This window comes from Vipera berus, assembly GCF_964194415.1.
Source record: "Vipera berus genome assembly, chromosome: 3".
Classification (NCBI taxonomy): Eukaryota; Metazoa; Chordata; class Lepidosauria; order Squamata; family Viperidae; genus Vipera; species Vipera berus.
The window spans coordinates 63,523,926-63,545,486 of record NC_138204.1 but is presented as its reverse complement, the minus strand read 5'-3'; the positions used below and the strand labels follow the sequence as shown (position 1 = coordinate 63,545,486).

The 21,561-nt window shown below is 45.2% G+C and overlaps 1 protein-coding gene across 2 annotated transcripts in view; it reads right to left on the bottom strand.

The window, feature by feature from the left end:
• Positions 1-20,640, bottom strand: part of SCP2 (sterol carrier protein 2) — a 40,001-nt gene extending 19,361 nt beyond the window's left edge. For both annotated transcript variants that reach the window (XR_014025970.1, XM_081324138.1), the window contains exons 1-10: positions 20,458-20,640; positions 11,613-11,670; positions 10,637-10,708; positions 9,762-9,893; positions 8,977-9,044; positions 4,602-4,728; positions 4,252-4,315; positions 3,581-3,667; positions 2,541-2,691; positions 936-1,083 (exon numbers count right to left, since the gene is read on the bottom strand). Coding sequence is in view for 1 of the 2 variants with exons in the window: in XM_081324138.1 (XP_081180264.1) it covers positions 936-1,083; positions 2,541-2,691; positions 3,581-3,667; positions 4,252-4,315; positions 4,602-4,728; positions 8,977-9,044; positions 9,762-9,893; positions 10,637-10,708; positions 11,613-11,670; positions 20,458-20,535 (985 nt within the window). In the remaining variant the exon portion in view is untranslated. The remainder of the gene's footprint in view (positions 1-935; positions 1,084-2,540; positions 2,692-3,580; positions 3,668-4,251; positions 4,316-4,601; positions 4,729-8,976; positions 9,045-9,761; positions 9,894-10,636; positions 10,709-11,612; positions 11,671-20,457) is intronic.
• Between the last annotated feature and the right edge of the window lie 921 nt (positions 20,641-21,561).

The following is a 21,561-nucleotide window of genomic DNA, read 5'->3' as shown; positions in this document are numbered from 1 at the left end:
TGGATGTGGTTATTATTTGTAGAAATGTTGGAAAAATCTTTATACTTGTTACTTATCAAAATAATAAGAATTGTATTTATTCAAGGTTGGCAAAGAGAATATTATTGGAAGAAGAGAAAATCAAGCAAAGCTACTATGTGGATTATAGATTATAGAAACTAATAGTGATTGTTTACTATAAACCCATGCAACACGCTGTTTACCAAATATTATGTTGATTATGTTAAAAAAATCAATAAAATATATTTACAAAGTTGGTGTGGATAGATTATATAGCTTGTTTAAGACCTCTCTTTGACGGATCTACAATATGTGTAAAAATATTCTTGTTACACAGAAGGACAGGCAGTATTTTCAAATCTTTTTCGTGGCCTCTAACCGATGCTCACTTATCTGACTTCAGCCTAATTTCAGACAGAACAACCATTCCCATAGCCTTACATTTACCGACTGCTTTATACAGTGATCATTTGCCATTACAACAGTGGTGAAGAGGTAACTTTACTACCAATCCTTGCATTTACAATCTTCCCATAAAGCAAAGGAAAAATGAAGCAAGATCATAAGGATAATTGTAGTTTCACTGAGTGACCACTTTGCTTACCGTCTGAGTTACTGGTCCCAACTGTGATTGTTAAACAAGAACTATTGAACTTGGAAGAGGATGATTAACGGTCTCCTGTTAATTGTAAACCTATTCCTTCAAAATCTTAAAAGGCTAGTACTGTCTTCAAAGATAGTGCTAGCAAAGAGGAGCAGTCCACTGTGCTATTTTTATCTGTGTGATGGTAGGAAGGCATCAGAAAGGGAGAACTTTCTAGCAATCAATTTGCCTCCAGAGATCAGTTTTGAAGAGTTAAACAAAGGGAAAAGTCCATTTAATTGTGTGCTGGCTATGGCCAAGTTATTTAGTAGTTCTAATATTTAAGGAATACCTTCAGGACAGAGTCCCAGAGCTTCATATGTAATTAATTCGTTAGCAGAGAAACAGTCATGAAGTTCAATCACGTCCACATCTTCTGGTGTTAGGCCAGTTTTCGAAAAACAACTTTTTGCAGCATCCTTTGTCATATCATAACCAATCTAAGAGCAACAAAATACAACCAGAATGCAGTTCATTGAATGTTTCTGTTTTCTGACCTCCATTTAATTGTCCTGAAGAATGGCTTTTTTTAAATTGAAATGCACGTATGCACACGCACACGGACACAAACTCCACTGCTTAACCATTTGGAATATTATCACCAAATAGACAAATATGAATTGACTGCATATGCAAGGATTGATAATATTTAGACACTGCCCCAATCAAGAAGCACTATTGTTGAGGGACCCACAGAAAATAAAATGAAATTATCAGAGATTAAATATGCTTATATAAAATCTGCTTGAACTTTATGAATAGTAAATGGACGGTACATATTTCCCATCGCTTTATACATATGTTCCAAATAACGTACATAAAAAGGCAACATATACATAAATAAATGCACTGAAAGCAACACCAGAAAATTAAAAATTAAAAATATAATTGGGTACAGTACTTTTATTCTGAATTAAGCTACGTTGTTACATGCTAGGGAAAACTTAGGCATGACTGAAACAAAGTAGCTACTGAGCACTCTATTAAATATATTCACAGAGTTATGAAATTACAGAATTAGACTCTTCAAAAGTAATGAGTCATTTTACACCTGTTCATACTCGCTCTATGACCCACTCATATCCAACAAGAGGTGCGCTAGATTTAGAGCATGGGATTTAAACTGAAAGCTTCCTTTCTCCATGGATCTCCTATCCCAGGGGTAGACAACTTCGGCTCTTTTATGACTCGTGGACTTCAACTTCCAGAATTCCTGAGCCAGCATGGCTGGCTCAGGAATTCTGGGAGTTGAAGTCCACAAATCATAAAAGAGCCAAGGTTGCCTACCCCTGTCCTATCCCATAAAAGATAAAGGTTTTCCTGTCCAGTTGAATCTGATTGTAGGGGGCGCTGGTCATCTACATTTCTTAGCTGAGGGAGCCAGCGTTGTCCAAAGGCATTTTCTATGGTCATGTGGCCAGCATGACTATACACCAAGGTGCACCGAATGCTATTACCTTCCCACTGAAGTGGTACCTATTTATCTACTCACATTTGCATGCTTTGGAACTGCTAGAAGGGCAGGAGCTGGGGCAAGTAACAGAAGCTCATCCCATTGTGTGGCCCTCAGGTCTCAAACCAGAGCTGTCAGCTTTCTCAGCATCTTTACCCAATGAGCCATTGCACCCCTTTCTATCCCATAATGTACTCTTTTTGCTTAGAAATCTCTTGTTCTTCTCCTGGGGAGCTGTTGCCAAAGACAAGAGTCCCAGCTCCCATGCTTGCTTGCTTGTTTTCTTCCCCACTTATTTTTTCCTTTTAAAATATATTATTTATATTATAGCAAGCAAGGGCTATTTTATCATTTCAGTTTGTGTCTAATCCTTAAATTATTTTCAGTATTTCATAGGTATATTCATGGCACATGCAACTGTATACAGTAAAAGGTCAGGCTTGCCATTTTAATGCAGCTGTTTTCGTCAAATGAGCTCGAAAAGTCAGTCCGCATCTCTTGGGCCAAAATTTCGACAGCTTTCAGCTCCAATCCATTCGTCTTCACAAATTCTTCACTAGCAAGGACTACAGCTGCTGCACCATCAGATGTTGGACTTAAAACAAACAATAAGGATTGGTTATGGACTATTCCACTCACTGAACAATTTATATGTGTAAAAAAGGGACAGCAATATAGGGGCCACACCTCTGGATTTTACTCTGCTTTATCAACTCAACAGCTTTACCAATTTTCAAGTTGGAGATCAAGTTGTGAATTTCTCAGGTGCTGATTGGGTGGGGGCAGCAGTAAGAGAAAGAATCACAAGCTGGTTTCAGGCCAGGATTTCCATTTCTGACTAAGGCGTCTCACCACATTAGCTAGCTGAAAAATACTCTAGCCATGCAAGTGTTTTGCCCTAAAATATTTTTAAAAACTGTACAGTGGCAGATGAGAATTTGACCAGTAGTCAAATTTATACCACTGAAATTACAGGGCTTAAAACTGCTTAGTGCAGGCATGTCAAACTGCTGGCCCATGGGCCGGATGCATCACGCCGAAACCACATCCACCCCATTGCCAGCAATGGGAAAAAAGTCTCGATATGTCACATGACGTTGCAAGTTTGACATGCCTGGCTTAGCGTGTTGTAAAGCAATTATGTAGCAAAAATGTGTAAATGTGCTATTTTATATATTACTGTGTAGGAAATCTGAAATTTCAAGTACGTACAGTATGTTTCACTATCATGTAACCACTTCTGTAACTTTTGAAGTTAACACATTTGTGTAAGACTCATGGATTAGTGGTTAATAATATGCTATGTGCAAAGTTCCTAATTCAATTATTATTTTTTAAAAAAAACCATGTCTAGCAAAAAGGAAATGCCCCAAAGAAACAAAGGTAAACAGCCAAGAGAAAAAAAAATCAAGAAGAGAATACTGTAAGCTTTTTGATCAAAGGAGAAATAGGGTCACAAAAGCACTGTAGTGCTGAATTCTTACCAACACTGTAAGACTGTCAAGAAGTCAAAAACCTTGCGAGATTGTAACACTTCATCTAAACTGTATTCCTTTCGAAACTGAGAATTTCTACAGAAAACAGGAAGAACAAATGCAATCATAACAATTCAAAAACAGAGTCACTGAACTGTTGCTTTTACTCTTCAAAATCTTAAAATTATCTTCCCACAACAGGTCAAATTATCATGCAATTTTGTAATGAATATCTCTTGCTGGTGCTTCTGCCAGCTCTTTCCACAAGTTTTGAAATTTTTTTGAAGTCTCATTTGAACAATGTAGTTGCATAAAGCAGCTTTGCTCAGGCCAGTCCAAGGACTACCTACCATAATACTCCTAACAGCAGCAGACTAAACTTTTTGTTGTTCCCATGGGAAGTATAAGAAAATTATAGTTCCCTTCTGGTGTGTATTCATATTCAGAGAAATATTGGCACTGCTCGGAAGCTGTTTATTTAGAACTTATGTGTGTCTGGTATTTATATCCTAATCCTTTATAATTTTATCTCTTTTTTGTGAGCATGGAAATTTTTAGCCACCTTTTATAATACCCTCCTCCCCATTTTAAATACTTCTTTGCTTTTCCCCCCCAACAAAACACAATACTTTTTTTTTTAGACTGGGATTCTAACATGTTACCTAAAGCATTGTACTTACGGATTGTTCACTGAATGCTTATGATTCTTCCAGGCAATTTTTGCAAAGTGTTCAAGCTTTGTCCCTAAAATAATCAAAAGCATATAAAATGTATATTTAAAAAAACTGACTTCATAAGTTGGTTTTACTCAATTTAAGCAAAAACACTGTGCTTATTGCGACCTTGTGATCTCAGAGGCTCAATAGAAATTAGGTAAGAATCAAAACAATTAACAGAACTCCAGTTGACTGTATTCTGTAAAACTGTGCCCCTGTAGAAGTCAGGTTTTTGGGCACAAAGATCTTCACAGTGATGTGGCCCATCATTAACAATGTTACAGTATACAAGACATCTTCATATTTTAACATACCATATTTTTCCATGTGTTCTTTGCCAGCATGTCCAAACATTTGTGGAGCAAATGGGGCGCTTTCTATGCCATACTTATTTATCATAACTTCCATATGCTTGTCTGTTGGAATCACTCTATCAGTAAACTGAAAGACATAAAACATATATTATGAATACCACAACAGTCTTACATTGAGCACACATAAAAGGGAAAAGACTTATTTTACCAACGGTTGGAGAAATGAACTAGGGATTAGGAATTTAATGTGAATGATGAACTCAGACAGCACATTTGTTGAAAAAGCACTGTTGAATTGTATTAAAAAATTAATAAAAACTTACATAAAAAAAGAAAACACTATGACAGTTCACTTGTTGGTTATCAGCCATATATAGTCTTAAGACTGCATCATTTCATTTGCTTCTGAACCAAACATATAGGCAGACATATCCAACAATTTATAAAAATCAAATATATTAATTTTCTACTACAGAGTCAAGTGTGTAACTTATAAGCAAGTGAAATTCATAATGTTCATTTTCAGGTAAGAGTCGAGACTGAATCATGTTAGGAGGTTCAAAGAAACAATAAACATCTATACCAGGGGTGTCAAACTGCCAGCCCACGGGCCAATTGCATCATGTGGAGGCTGTGCCCACCCCAGCTCCGGCAATGCAAAAAAAAAGTTGATACGTCACAACACGTCACGTGGCGCAGCGAGTGTCATGCCCAGGTTGGAGCCTGAATCTACTGAGGAAGATGAGCTGGAACTGGAGCCAAAGGAGATCGAGGGGGAGGCGTATGGGGAGGAGCAGGCCGAGGCAGGCCAGGGCCTTTCAGGATTGGGACAGCTTGATGGCAGGGAGGAACGGGGGCAGGATGAACATGAGAGACAGAACTTGGGCGATGAGCAAGGGCCATCCCCTCCTGATCCTAGAGCATGGAGAGTGGAGAGAAGGAGGGAACAACAAAGGCAGGCCTGACTACTCAGGAGGAGAGCGCCCCCACCCCTCTCCACAAGGCCCACCTGGGGCTGAGACTTAAGGAGACACTGTGGGAAGGGGCATTTGTCGGGAACAAATGCTGAATTATTGGAGGTTTGTGTGCCGTTGCCGACACTGGAAACAACTCTCTGATTTCTTGTTCTGTGTTGTGATCTCTACTAGTAAACCCTGAAACTCCGACCATTGGACTGGCTGACACTTGATTTGGTGCTCCAAACCTCAGACTATTTGAATTTTGGCTTCTCTTCTGAAACTACTCAGGCAAGCTTGTATTTCCACAGACTCGTTAGATTTGGATGTATGTTCCTTTCTTTGTTATCTACTTGGCTTTGAGTAAATTGCTGTTCTAATCTAAAAACTTTTGAAACTACCTGCAGCCAGAGGCTGCTGAAGGTGTGTATGCATGTGTGTGTCATTACTTGTTCTGGGACTTTCCAAAAACATGGGAGCATTTGGGGAACATCTGGAGCAAATAAGGGACAGTTTGAACTGCCAGCTGACTATGTTGCCTCTGTGCCGTGCCCTGGGTCATCACAGCAAGTTTGACACCCATGATCTATACCAGGGGTATGCAACCTTGGCTCTTTTATGACTCGTGGACTTCAACTCACAGAATTCCTGAACCAGCCATGCTGGCTCAGGAATTCTAGGAGTTGAAGTCCACGAGTCATAAAAGAGCCAAGTTTGCCTACCTCTGATCTATACCATACCTATGATAAATCAAAATGCTACTATATAATGGAGCCCAATGCAAATCAGCAAATCAAATCAACCTTTATTGTCAAAGTACAACATGTGTACAATGAGATTGGCTGAGCCTCCCTTTGTGCACCCCCCAACACAACACAGTGAAGACAAAAAAAAATCCCTAACAAACACAACGCACCAGCCCTGCAAGTCTATCATATTATGTTGACATGGAGTTATTTTCCATTCAGGCATCTGACAGCCCATGGGCAGAAACTGTTCTTCAGCCTGTTGGTGTGGCTGGCTATGCTTCTGTATCTCCTACCCAATGGTAGGAGAGTGAAGAGGTGCTGACCAGGGTGTGAGTTGTCCCTGAGGATTTTCCTCTCTCCTAAGGCAGCGGGCCCTAGTGATGTCGTCTAGTGGTATCAGGAGACAGCCCACGATGTTTTGTGCTGTGCTTACCACCCTCTGTAGTGTCTTTCTATCCGCGGCTGTCAAGCCAGCATACCACACCATAATGCAATGTGACATATGTTGAACCAAACTAGCAACAGAATACAAATGGACCAAACAAGGAGAGGGTATTTCAAAGAACCAAAAAAATCTATAAGCCACAACATCAAAATAATAGCCACATTTTTCCCTTGACTACAATTTTCTAATTCTTGCTTTTGAGTCTCTTGATTTAATTTAAATTTTTATCTTAATACATTCTATCCAGTATTTGTTCATATCTACACGGCAGTTGATGAACAATACAGGTAGTCCACGAATTACAACAGTTCATTTAGCGACCAAAGTTACAACAGAACTGAAAAATGTGAGTTATGACCGTTGCGACTTTTGCAGCATCCCCATGATGTGATCAAAAATCAGATGTTTGGCAATTGACTCAAATTTATGACGGTTGCAGTGTCCTGGGGTCATGTGATCACCTTTTGCAAACTTCTGACAACCAAAGTCAATGAGGAAGCCAGATTCACTTCACAACTGTGTTACCAACTTAACTTCAGTGATTCACTTAACAACTGGGGCAAGAAAGGTCATAAAATGGAGCAAAACTCACTTAATGTCTCACTTAACAACAGACATTTTGGGCTCAATGTGGTCATAAGACATGGACTACCTGTAGTCCCTTTCTGAAGAAGATGTAATAAATATGAGGCTTTTAATATGTGGCTTAGATTCAAAAATGCTTCTGGAAAGGAATAGTCTGCAAATAAAAAGGACACTTGGAATGAATCCTCAGAGTCAAGAGACCTACTTGGGGAGTAGCATCTCATCCTATTTGTTTTAGGCCTAAAAATCTTAATGTCTGTGTCTGCTGTGAATACCTAGCCCTGACAAACATACGCTCAGGAGACCACTGCCTGATCATTCTGATCATATCAGCATTATCAATGATCATATCAGCATTATCCTGATCATGGGCCAGGCCCGCTCAAAAGTTGGCTCCCCAAGGAAAGAAACCCAAATATTTTGGGAGCATTAATTTTCTCTTCTTTCACCATTCTCTTTGTTCTTTCTGGATGCCTTTTTCTTTTTTTGTGGGCTAAAGCAAATGACAACGTGCTCCAAACTTTGTTTCTAGCTCTACCACTGCCATTTATTATTATTATTATTATTATTATTATTAATAATAATAATAATAATAATAATAATAATAATAATAATAATAATAATAATAATAATAATAATAATAATAATAATAATTTTTATACCGCCCTTCTCCCGAAGGACTCAGGGCGGTGTACAGGGCAATAAATATCAAAATGTAAATACAAAAGTTAAAAAAGAGATTAAAAAGAATTAAATAATTATGCCCAAGAATACAATACTAAAAATGTGTAAGAACTTATTTAAATCCAACCCCAAACCCATCAGACCAGGCCAGATTGTCCAAATAGATAAGTTTTTAAATCATGCCGGAAGGAGCGCAGGTCGGGGGCCATCCGGAGCTCAACCGGAAGGCGGTTCCATAGGTCAGGCGCGCCCACAGAGAACGCCCTCCCCCTGGGGGCCACCAATCGACATTCTTTGATCGGAGGCACCCTGAGGAGGCCCTCTCTGTGGGAGCGCACTGGACGGAGGGAAGTTGATGCCGGCAGCATCCTTATACGGAGCTTTGGCATTCAACCCCATATTTTTAGCTGGACAGAGATCAATGTTTCAGAGCTCCATTGCTCTGTCTCCCAATCCTTCCTGAAAAACCCAGATGTAGACTGAAAGCCTCGAGAGAAACTCCAGACCGCTGTTTTCCTAGAAGCCTTGATGTTTCCAATGAAGGGGGGATTCTAGTAGGCCAGAGAAAATTAGCTTTTTTCTTTCCGTCCCCTTCAGCTTGAATCATAGCTGCCTTCTGCTCCAAAAGGCCAGACCTCTGTACCACTTAACTGGAGGATTGCTAAAAAAACAACCTCAGGGGAATCTTATCAAGGATTACATGGCTAAGGCACAGTGGAACCTGGGGTTCTGACTAAAGATGGAAGTGATTGGGCCCCACAGCTTTATGCTATTGTAGAAATATTCACTTATTTTGTGAACTTGACTCAAGCTGCTTTCCATCCATTGTCCAGACCTCTCCAACAGGCCCCTTAGGAGATAAAAAATATATATATTCTGAACCAGTTCTGGGAGGATTATGTCTTCAAATAACATCCCCTCCACATTTCCTGCATAGCAAAGACTTGAACACTCACTTGACTTGCTGAAAGGGATCCTCTTGCCATCTTTTCAAATCCAAGAGCCAAAACACAGTTAGCCAAACCTTAAAGACAAAAATGATTGGATAATTATGCTTTAAGCTGTAATAAAGAGGGAAACAGAAGGTAGATCAATCTGTAGCTCTCTAAATAATTGGTCAGAGATAGGCAAGGATTAATCACCTTTTTCTGTCCCTGCTGCCCAAATTTTAATTTCTCGGCGGGGGGGGGGGGGGGGAAGCTTGGTTGACCAAGATTGGATTTTTCTGCAGAAGTATTTGGAGTTCCAGTCAGTGCGGACACTCAAAACAAATGCAAGGCTCGGAATTATGTGCATTAAATTTATGATGTGAGCAGACAATATGACATCTGTGATACGAACTCTCTTAAACTAGCTGAGCTGATTTTTAGTTTGAAGCAAAACTTTGGCTGCAACTACCCACCTTTTTTTAACTAACTTTATTTCTAAGATGTAAAAATTCCATAAGGAAAAGTGGGAAAAAAATTCCCAAAGCAAGAATGAAAAGGTCTCCTGGAAACCTTTAGAAGGAGTTATTTCTGCCAAAGGAGCATTTACAAAGTACTGACTAAAAGGTGCCCATAAGTCTGCACATAACTATATTCTTACATTTCTTGTTTTGCATCTGTAAAGATTGTACATTCAAAAGTGCAGGAAAATGTCATGTTTAATTCAGTACACCTTAGAGAATGTGCCAGCTTCTCTCCTGACCAAGGGTTAAATACAACTATATTTTTCTTCGGGGTGAGCAGATGTATCTTACCTCCTTTTATTACTTGTCCTGCTAGAAACAAAGCTGTTGATCCAGTAGCGCAATTGTTGTTAACGTTTATAATAGGGATACCTGTTAGACCTAAACTGTGATAAATAGCCCGCTGCCCACAGGCTGAGTCACCTTTGGAATAAAAAACAACACGCAGAGTCAGTTTTGATAAAATACCATCATGTTCTCTAGCCTCTTTCTAAAGATGCTAAATTTCTTCATATTAACCTCTAAAGTGATACATTAATTTTTGGCACGACATGATGTGGAAATGCAGCCATTGCAGTTTGCCAGAGTTATGACTTAGCTGTATGATTCCAACCTCCTGTGATATATTCTACTGTGGTTGCCCTGGCTTAGTATGAAATGTGAACTAGTCAGGGACCTTTTGGTGGGACAAAAACAGTCCTTATCTCAAATTGTAGAGAAACATTCAGATTCGCAGGTAGATTTTTTAAAAAAAATAGATTCAATTCACCATTTATCTGTATCTTAATCAAGTATATTTTCTTCAGTAAATTTTAAATCATGCAACAATCAAAACTGAAGCCTGCAGGGTTAAATGAACTTTCCTGCAAAAACTAATGCAATAAAAAGGGTTTCTTCTCCATTATCTATTTTACAATCAGCTGTGCAGATGGAAAGTTTAAAGGTTGCCAGCAATTCTAGCACTATAGAGAACTTGCTCTGCAAACATGTTGCAAGATACAAAAGTTTCTCCTCGTGTTTTGCCTCTTGTTAGAAGAAAGCCCTAAACACTTGTTAGAATATTTATAAATACATTATAAGCTCTGCTTCAAGGAGGAGGACACAAGCTTCAAAAGGGCAAAGGAGAATCAGGATAAAATGTGAGCTTTACTAATACGTTCACTTACCATATACATAGCCTACACATGCTTGCTCTACAGACGAGTATGGAATGCCTGCATCAGCAAGAGCGTTTTGACCTGAATAAGGTGAAAAAAACATATTACAAAATCTTGATCAGAAACTTACTGTACAAGCCTGCGTGGACAGTTAAGCTGTATGTAATAGGCCAGATTTCATAAGTGAACAATGTGCAAGCACACTTTCTCTCCTTTGCGGCAGATTAAATAAACTGCTAGTTTCAACACTTTGGGTCAATCCAGACAAGGCATCTGTTATCATAATTTTTGGTTACAGGTACTCCTTGATTTACGACTGCAATTCAGCCAAGAATTACAGCTATAAGTTGTGCCGGTGGTTAAGCAGGTCATCATGTGACTGCATTTGATTTTCTGACTTTTTGCCATGAATGTTAAGAGAATGCAGCGGTCATAAAGCAAACGCAAGCAGTCATTAAGTGAACACCATGGTCTTTAAGCAAAGCCACGGTTTCCAATGGACGATTTTGCTTGAAACCGGAAACAAACAAAAACCCCTCTGATGAATCACAGTCACGTGATCACAGGATGGTGCAAACAGCTGTAAATGCATTTAAAGGATCAGCAATGTTTAAAGTATGTTTACACTAATGTTATATTTTTAAATAAGTATTTTACAGAGGTATTAATTGTACCCTGCCTACTCTTCTGAAGCAGAGACCTGATCAGAAAGGGAACGTTATAAAATGAAGATAACTTAGCTAAAGTTCACACACACAGCAATTCTTCTATTGCCTTTTTCTATTGCTTCTCTTATGTAGATATTTTCATACCTCTCTAGCATAAGCAGCTGAACTTAAAACCCCGTAGTTTGGAAAACATGGCTATTGGCAATACAGTACTGCTTGACTGTTTATGCCATTAGCTATGTATCTGGAGCACCAAGCAAATAGCATATGTGTCACTGGCTGTGCCCAAGTTTTAAATGTAATAGACAATATCTTACCTGCTTCCTTTGCCATATCTGGATAATCAAAATTTTCTCGGCGGCCAGGCTTTTCAAACTATTAGAAAAAAGCAAATGTGGAAGATGCTTATGACGAAAAAAGGCCTTCAGGTCTAAATCAGGGCTTTTCAACCTTTTCACCCATTGTACCACTTTTAGGATATGGCAACATCCGAGTACCACCAGTCGCCTAGCAAGGTGTCAAAAACTTGATGATCCCCCCCCCAATATAAAAAGAAAGGAGAAAAGTGATGAAGTACAGGTAGTCCTCAACTTACAACAGTTCGCTTAGTGACTGTTCGAAGTTACAATGGCACTTTTCACCCATTGTACCACTTTTAGGATATGGCAACATCCGAGTATCACCAGTCGCCTAGCAAGGTGTGAAAAACTTGATGACAAAAAAAAAGGAAAAAAGTGATGAACTACAGATAGTCCTTGACTTACAACAGTTTGCTTAGTGACTGTTCAGTTACAATGGCGCTAAAAAAAGTGCCCCCCAAGCCACGGCCAAGCAAGATACCTGCCTGCCCACCCGGCAGCACTCTTCCTCTTGTCCAAGGTTTTCATTGTTGTGAGCATTTCTGTTGAGGATTGGCAGTGGGGGTGGGGTGGGGGGTGTTTGGTTTTTATTCTCCCCCCCTTGCTGGGTGGTTGCAGCAGGTTTTGGTCACTTCACATGACCCTGGGACACTGTGATCATCATAAATATGAATCAGTTGCCAAGCATCTGAATGTAAATCACAAGGCCCTGGAGATGCTGCAACATTCCAGCTGATCGGTGCTTCTTCTGGGCTCACAAGCGCCAGGATCAGCAATGAGCTCCAGCTGGAGCCTGGCGCTGATCCTGGCACTTCCGCTGAGCCCTGACAGTCCTGCAGCTCCAGCCGTCTCTCACTCAGGCTTGTGCAGTGCTGCCCCTGGTTCAGCTGTTCCCTTCCCCTGCTACCACTTTTCTAGGATGGTTGCGTACCACCTGCCAGATGCCAATGTACCACAGGTGGTACCCGTACCACTGGTTGAAAAGCCCTGGTCTAAATTATTGTTAGATTTTTATTATTTCATTTCCTATTTGCTTTTTATATACCGTATATACTTGAGTATAAGCCGAATTTTTCAGCCCACTTTTTGGGCTGAAAAATTCCACTTCGGCTTATACTCCAGTCAACAAAAAAAACTTACCGAGGACTTGTGCGCGGCCGAGGCTTTGGTGCTTCCGGGATCGCCCGCACCTCTCCCAAGCCACCGCCGTCCGAGACCTGCCGAAGTTTGGGGAGGTTTGGGGAGGTGCGCGCGCACCTCCCCAAACTCCGCGCCTTGCCTGCCTGCTTCTTTCCGCAGCGGAAAGAAGCAGGCAGGCAGGGCGCGGAGGAACGGAGACTTGCCGGACGTTTGGGGAGGTTTGGGCGCCTCCCCAAACCTCGGCAGGTCTCCGTTCCTCCGCGCAGACCTGCCGACGTTTGGGGAGGTTTGGGCGCCTCCCCAAACCTCCCCAAACGTCGGCAGGTCTCCGTTCCTCCTGCCGACCTTTGGGGAGGTTTGGGCGCCTCCCCAAACCTCCCCAAACCTCGGCAGGTCTCCGTTCCTCCTGCCGACCTTTGGGGAGGTTTGGGCGCCTCCCCAAACCTCGGCAGGTCTCCGTTCCTCCTGCCGACCTTTGGGGAGGTTTGGGCGCCTCCCCAAACCTCGGCAGGTCTCCGTTCCTCCTGCCGACCTTTGGGGAGGTTTGGGCGCCTCCCCAAACCTCGGCAGGTCTCCGTTCCTCCTGCCGACCTTTGGGGAGGTTTGGGCGCCTCCCCAAACCTCCCCAGGTCTCCGTTCCTCCTGCCGACCTTTGGGGAGGTTTGGGCGCCTCCCCAAACCTCGGCAGGTCTCCGTTCCTCCTGCCGACCTTTGGGGAGGTTTGGGCGCCTCCCCAAACCTCGGCAGGTCTCCGTTCCTGTTTGGGGAGGTTTGGGCGCCTCCCCAAACCTCCCCAAACCTCGGCAGGTCTCCGTTCCTCCGCGCAGACCTGCCGACCTTTGGGGAGGTTTGGGCGCCTCCCCAAACGTCCCCAAACCTCGGCAGGTCTCCGTTCCTGTTTGGGGAGGTTTGGGCGCCTCCCCAAACCTCCCCAAACCTCGGCAGGTCTCCGTTCCTCCGCGCAGACCTGCCGACCTTTGGGGAGGTTTGGGCGCCTCCCCAAACCTCGGCAGGTCTCCGTTCCTGTTTGGGGAGGTTTGGGCGCCTCCCCAAACCTCGGCAGGTCTCCGTTCCTCCGCGCAGACCTGCCGACCTTTGGGGAGGTTTGGGCGCCTCCCCAAACGTCCCCAAACCTCGGCAGGTCTCCGTTCCTGTTTGGGGAGGTTTGGGCGCCTCCCCAAACCTCCCCAAACCTCGGCAGGTCTCCGTTCCTCCGCGCAGACCTGCCGACCTTTGGGGAGGTTTGGGCGCCTCCCCAAACGTCCCCAAACCTCGGCAGGTCTCCGTTCCTGTTTGGGGAGGTTTGGGCGCCTCCCCAAACGTCCCCAAACCTCGGCAGGTCTCCGTTCCTCCGCGCAGACCTGCCGACCTTTGGGGAGGTTTGGGCGCCTCCCCAAACGTCCCCAAACCTCGGCAGGTCTCCGTTCCTGTTTGGGGAGGTTTGGGCGCCTCCCCAAACCTCCCCAAACCTCGGCAGGTCTCCGTTCCTCCGCGCAGACCTGCCGACCTTTGGGGAGGTTTGGGCGCCTCCCCAAACGTCCCCAAACCTCGGCAGGTCTCCGTTCCTGTTTGGGGAGGTTTGGGCGCCTCCCCAAACGTCCCCAAACCTCGGCAGGTCTCCGTTCCTCCGCGCAGACCTGCCGACCTTTGGGGAGGTTTGGGCGCCTCCCCAAACCTCCCCAAACCTCGGCAGGTCTCCGTTCCTGTTTGGGGAGGTTTGGGCGCCTCCCCAAACCTCCCCAAACCTCGGCAGGTCTCCGTTCCTCCGCGCAGACCTGCCGACCTTTGGGGAGGTTTGGGCGCCTCCCCAAACGTCCCCAAACCTCGGCAGGTCTCCGTTCCTGTTTGGGGAGGTTTGGGCGCCTCCCCAAACCTCCCCAAACCTCGGCAGGTCTCCGTTCCTCCGCGCAGACCTGCCGACCTTTGGGGAGGTTTGGGCGCCTCCCCAAACGTCCCCAAACCTCGGCAGGTCTCCGTTCCTGTTTGGGGAGGTTTGGGCGCCTCCCCAAACGTCCCCAAACCTCGGCAGGTCTCCGTTCCTCCGCGCAGACCTGCCGACCTTTGGGGAGGTTTGGGCGCCTCCCCAAACCTCCCCAAACCTCGGCAGGTCTCCGTTCTTCCTGCCGACCTTTGGGGAGGTTTGGGCGCCTCCCCAAACCTCCCCAAACGTCGGCAGGTCTGCGCGGAGGAACGGAGACCTGCCGAGGTTTGGGGAGGTTTGGGGAGGCGCCCAAACCTCCCCAAACAGGAACGGAGACCTGCCGAGGTTTGGGGAGGTTTGGGGAGGCGCCCAAACCTCCCCAAAGGTCGGCAGGTCTGCGCGGAGGAACGGAGACCTGCCGAGGTTTGGAGAGGTTTGGGGAGGCGCCCAAACCTCCCCAAACAGGAACGGAGACCTGCCGAGGTTTGGGGACGTTTGGGGAGGCGCCCAAACCTCCCCAAAGGTCGGCAGGTCTGCGCGGAGGAACGGAGACCTGCCGAGGTTTGGGGAGGTTTGGGGAGGCGCCCAAACCTCCCCAAACAGGAACGGAGACCTGCCGAGGTTTGGGGACGTTTGGGGAGGCGCCCAAACCTCCCCAAAGGTCGGCAGGTCTGCGCGGAGGAACGGAGACCTGCCGAGGTTTGGGGAGGTTTGGGGAGGCGCCCAAACCTCCCCAAACAGGAACGGAGACCTGCCGAGGTTTGGGGACGTTTGGGGAGGCGCCCAAACCTCCCCAAAGGTCGGCAGGTCTGCGCGGAGGAACGGAGACCTGCCGAGGTTTGGGGAGGTTTGGGGAGGCGCCCAAACCTCCCCAAACAGGAACGGAGACCTGCCGAGGTTTGGGGACGTTTGGGGAGGCGCCCAAACCTCCCCAAAGGTCGGCAGGTCTGCGCGGAGGAACGGAGACCTGCCGAGGTTTGGGGAGGTTTGGGGAGGCGCCCAAACCTCCCCAAACAGGAACGGAGACCTGCCGAGGTTTGGGGAGGTTTGGGGAGGCGCCCAAACCTCCCCAAACGTCGGCAGGTCTGCGCGGAGGAACGGAGACCTGCCGAGGTTTGGGGAGGTTTGGGGAGGCGCCCAAACCTCCCCAAACAGGAACGGAGACCTGCCGAGGTTTGGGGACGTTTGGGGAGGCGCCCAAACCTCCCCAAAGGTCGGCAGGTCTGCGCGGAGGAACGGAGACCTGCCGAGGTTTGGGGAGGCGCCCAAACCTCCCCAAAGGTCGGCAGGAGGAACGGAGACTTGCCGAGGTTTGGGGAGGTTTGGGGAGGCGCCCAAACCTCCCCAAAGGTCGGCAGGAGGAACGGAGACCTGCCGAGGTTTGGGGAGGTTTGGGGAGGCGCCCAAACCTCCCCAAAGGTCGGCAGGAGGAACGGAGACCTGCCGACGTTTGGGGAGGTTTGGGGAGGCGCCCAAACCTCCCCAAAGGTCGGCAGGAGGAACGGAGACCTGCCGACGAGCCGCGGCCACACAGGGTATTCCTGTGTATTCAGGCTTGCAGAACGGCGGATCGGCTTATACTCGAGTCAATAACTTTTTCCAGTTTTGGGGGGTGAAATTGGGGGTCTCGGCTTATACTCGAGTCGGCTTATACTCAAGTATATACGGTATATAACTCAAGGTAGTGAGCATACCTAATAATCCTGCCACCTATTTTCTCTACAACAACCCAGTGAGGTAGGTTGGGTTGAGAGACAGTGATTGGCGCAAGGTCACTCAGCTGCTTTCCTGGCCCTCAACTACTAGACCAGGGGTCAGCAACCTGAAACAGTGAAAGAGCCACTCGGAACCGGTTCCCTCACAAAAGGAAAAACTGGGAGCCGCAAAAAATGTCTGTGCGTGTGCGTACATGCGCGCATGCGCAGAACAGGGTTTGACTGAAGAGTGGAGCCAAGGCGAGATATGCACCTACCCTGCATATTTGAATTGATTGGTTGAACTTTTTTAGTCCCACTTTTTTTTTTTTGGACTGCACATGGCAGAGGACTGGGAGCCGCAGGAGATGGCTGAAAGAGCCGCATGTGGCTCCAGAGCCGCGGGTTGCAGACCTGTGTACTAGACCAAATTGGCTCTATTTTCAGAGTAAATCAAGCTGACCTTGAGTAATCCTCAAGTTATAATGGCAATTGGGACTGGGATTGCCTTTTCTAAGCAATGCAGTTCTAAAGTATGATGTCACATGACTGCATCACTTAGCAATGGCAATCCAAGCTGCTGATGTAACCCCAAGATATGTGGTTATTAAGCAGGAAAGCACCAGGAGTCCCAGGTAAGGAGTAAAAGGGTACTGTGGAAGATCCTGAGCAGCTTGATACAAGCCATGCACAACTTGGGGAGGACAGGGCTGCGTGCATGGATATCTGCAAGTGAGAGCGAGGACGCCCAGAGATGGAGGACACAGGGTGAGTGCGTGCGAGTACAGGGAGGGCCAAGGAAGGAGGGCACAGCACCAAGTGACTTGAGACCTCAGAACAACCCTGTGAATTGGTTTGGGCTGAGAGAGTGTGACTGGCCTAAAGTCACCCATCTGGCTTTCATGTCTAGGGCAAGTTTAGAACTCACAGTCTCCTGCCAATACAGGACCAAAACCAAGACAATAAATAAAGGACGACGACTTAGAGAACTCCATGCTAATTATTGTGTAGTGGGTTTCTTGGAAACAGGAGGCAAGACGAGAGGGTTCAAACAGGAACATTGTTTTATTGTTCCCGCTCCAGAGCCAACCAATGATCGTCCTGGAGACTGCATGTCTGGGCAGCCAGCGACCTTTCACATACTCTAATTAAGCAATCTCAAGTAGCATTCAAAGACACCTGAAAACAGTTCAAGTAAAAGCCCCAATACATTACACTAATATTTAATTTATTGTGCAACCTCAGGGGAAGCATGTTTTTAATCCTTGTTGCCTAGGACTTATGGACTGTTCCAAATTACAAATTACATCAAGATGTTTATATTGTGTATTCAGGATAACTGAGGAGAGAGACAAAGAGAGTTTGGTGTATGCACAGTGTTCATACATCCCTTAAAAGACAGCCCTTTACAGGTAGTCCTCGACTTATGACCACAATGAAGCCCAAAATTTCTATCGTTAAGCAAGACATTCGTTAAGCGAGTTTTGCCTCATTTTACAACCTTTCTTGCCCCAGTTGTTAAGTGAATCACTACAGTTGATAAGTTAGTAACTCGATTCTTAAGTGAATCTGGCTTCCCCTTTGACTTTGCTTGTCAGGAGGTCACGAATGGCGACCACATGACCTTGGGATACAGGAACGGTCATAAATAAGAACCAGTTGCCAAGTATCTGAATTTTGATCACATGATCATGGGGATGCTGCAAAGTTTGTAACTGTGAAAAACAGTCATAAGTCACTTTTTCAGTGCCGTTGTAACTCTGAATGGTCACTAAATGAACTGTTGTAAGTTAAGGACTACCTGTAAAGGGCTGTCTTTTAAGGGATGTATGAACACTATGCGTGGTTGTACACCAGGGGTGTCAAACTCGTCGCATCATGTGACGTGTCGCGACGTATCGCAACTTTTTTCCCCTTGCCGGAGTTGTGGTGGGCACAGCTTCCACGTGATGCATCTGGCCCCAGGCCAGCAGTTTGACACCCCTGTTGTATGCCAAACTCTCTTTCTCTGTCTCCTCAGTTATCCCGAATATAAACATCTTGTTAATATAATTTGTAATTTGTAACAGTCCATAAGACCTAGGCAACATGGATTGAAAAACTGCACAATAAATTAAATATTAGCATGGAGAGCTCTGAGTACCACAGAAGCGGTATCATTAAAAGTCACAGCAACATGGAGTTTTGACTCTAACTGCAGTCTCCATTTGTAGCATAGGAACAAGTTGGGACTTTTCTCCCAGAGCTCGTCAGAAATGTCTAAACAACATGATGCCAAGGACTCTCAAAGGGAACAAAACCATTAACATTTATAATAGCTTGGGAACTGTAAAGGTAAAGGTAAAGGTTCCCCGCACATGCGTGTTAGTCGTTTCCAACTCTAGGGGCCGGTGCTCATCTCCGTTTCAAAGCCAAAGAGCCAGCGCTTGTCCGAGGATGTCTCTGTGGTCATGTGGCTGGCATGACTAGACGCCAAAGGCGCACGGAACGCTGTTACCTTCCCACCGTTGTGGTCCCTATTTTTCTACTTGCATTTTTACGTGCTTTCGAACTGCTAGGTTGGCAGAAGCTGGGACGAGTAACAGGCGCTCACTCTGTTACGCGGCACTCGGGATTCAACCCGCCAAACTGCCGGCCATCTAATTGACAAGCTCAGCATCCTAACCCACTGAGCCACTGCGTTGGGAACTGTACAGAAGTGCAATTTATCAGTCCAGATATGATCTTGCAAAGGGATCCACATCATCCTTCAAGTTATATTAAAAAAATCCTATTGAGCACAGCCATTTGCCAAATCTCCCCCATCCCCAACTTAACCTTTGGATGGGCTTGGAGTGGCCACTGCCCTCTCTTATCCTAATCTATGTTACAAATCTGTTCTAAGGATAAAGCTCTAAACAAGCCACAATGAAGTGAGAGGATTTTACTTTTGGGTAAAAACAGAGCCAATCTGGTGAATTGATTAAAGGCACCAAACCAGAAACTGGGAGACAGGGAGTTAGGCACTCTGCTCATCCGTTTTTGGAACAAAATGGTGAAAAGGGGGAGGGGGTATTAAAAAGGTAAAAAACACCAATTGTCGCTGGAAAATTAAGAGGTCAGAACTGTATTATGTTTTTTTTCCAAATTTGGCAACTTTAAAACACACCTTAAACTTACCAAATATGAAAAACGCTGTCTTAGAACATCTGTAGCTGTGAAGTCCTGCAGAGAACAATCTGCAAAGCCAAACAAGGTTGTCCAGGATCCTTGGGCTGATCCTGGCCACATGAGAGGGATTCTTTTAAGGAAACCAACGCCCCACTGCAGAGCGGTTTGCCACACAGTTAATTTACATTGTCTGAATGGCTATAAAGTGTAACTATAAAGAGAGCCATTGGTATAGTTATTAAGGCATCAGGCAATAAACTGGACGACCAGGAGTTCCAGCCTTCGTGACCTTAAGCCAGTCAACTCTTTCCCAGCCCTAGGAAGAAGGCAATGGTAAACCCCTTCCTAAATGTTGACAAGAAAACTGCAGGGACTGGTGCAGTTGACTCAAAGGCATGCATGCACACAGCACGAAATGAGGGATAGGGAGGCAGCACCCTCTCTCTTGGGAAGGGGGGGGGCGGAATGCTGCGTTTATCAAGTGACTAATGAATAAGTACGCGGTGGCTCAGTGGGTTAGGAGCTGAACTTGTCGATCAGAAGGTCGGCAGTTTGGCGGGTCGAATCCCAAGTGCCGCGTAACAGAGTGAGTGCCTGTTACTCATCCCAGCCGGCCACATGACCACGGAGACGTCCTCGGACAAGCGCTGGCACCGGCCCCTAGAGTCGGAAACGACTAGCACGCGTGTGCGGGGGAACCTTTACCTTTACCTAATGAATAAGTCCCGCTGCGAAGGAAAATCGCTTGCGCCGCCCTTCCCATTTTTTCCACGCCAACTTCACCAACCCTTTGAAGCAGCCTGTTCTGTTTCTAGACGTGGCCACGGATGATGGCAATTGTATTCCCACTGTAGAACTCAGAATACCCTCCAAAATATCCCGGCCCAGTCCAGTTTACCTTGGTCATACCCACTCCGATGACAAAAACCCTTTTCCCGACGCGGATGGGGGCCAGGTAGCTGCTGCTCTTGCCCATGATGCTCTCAGGATCTTGCGTGGCCGTAGCACCAAAAACACGCGAAAAGAAATGCACAGCCGCTGCAACTTTCCTCCCCGGGCGGGCTTTTGACAACACACCAGAAATAAAGGTCGAAAGACGGGGGCGGTAACGAGTTTCAATCTCTCTCCACCCTCTTAAAGCGGTAGCATCAATCTTTGGCTCTCTGCAAATCTAGCCTGAATTGGTGAGTCGGAAATACAGGCTGAGCGAGCCTATCCCAGAGTATTACAGAGTGGTTTAAATCCCCAGCTTTGATTAAAGCAGGGGTCTTCAAACTTGGCCCTTTTATGACTTGTGGACTTCAACTCCCAGAATTCCTCAGCCAGGCACACTGGCTGAGGAATTCTGGGAGTTGAAGTCGAAAACTCATAAAAGGGCCAAGTTTGAGGACCACTGGATTAAAGTAAGAGCTTGTCTCTAGCCCTCCAAAGAGCGGAGGTTAGAGAAAAACGTGCATCCGCTTTTAAGTTAGCAAATTTATATAGCCGCCCCTCTCACAAAAAGTGACTCCGGGTGGCCTGCAACCATAAACAGCAATTAAAATCGTATAATGATTCAAGAAATATCAAATAAAGCCAAAAATAGATATGTTTAAGGTGTGTTTTTTTTTTAAAAAAAATCGTTGCTTCTCATTTTCATTGCTTTAGAATTGAATTGCCTCTGTAATGATTGACATACAATCTAGAGAAGGACCTGAGATTTTTTTATATATATTTTCTTTAATAATAAAAAAGGTAATTGCTACAATGAACAAGAACAAAATCAGAGGATCAGGAATCCAACCTAAAGCATCAGAAAGGAAAAGAAAGGGAAAGAAAAGGTATTTGTACTATGTATACTATTTACCAGATTTTTAAAATGAAAAAAGTTTTATCCTGCCAATGAATCTCAAAAGCCAACATTGGTGGTGGTGTGTGTGTGTGTGTTTGTATATATGTATATTTGCATTGGTGTTATACCACTTTACAATCTCTTGGTATAGTGAGACCACCAAAAAATCCC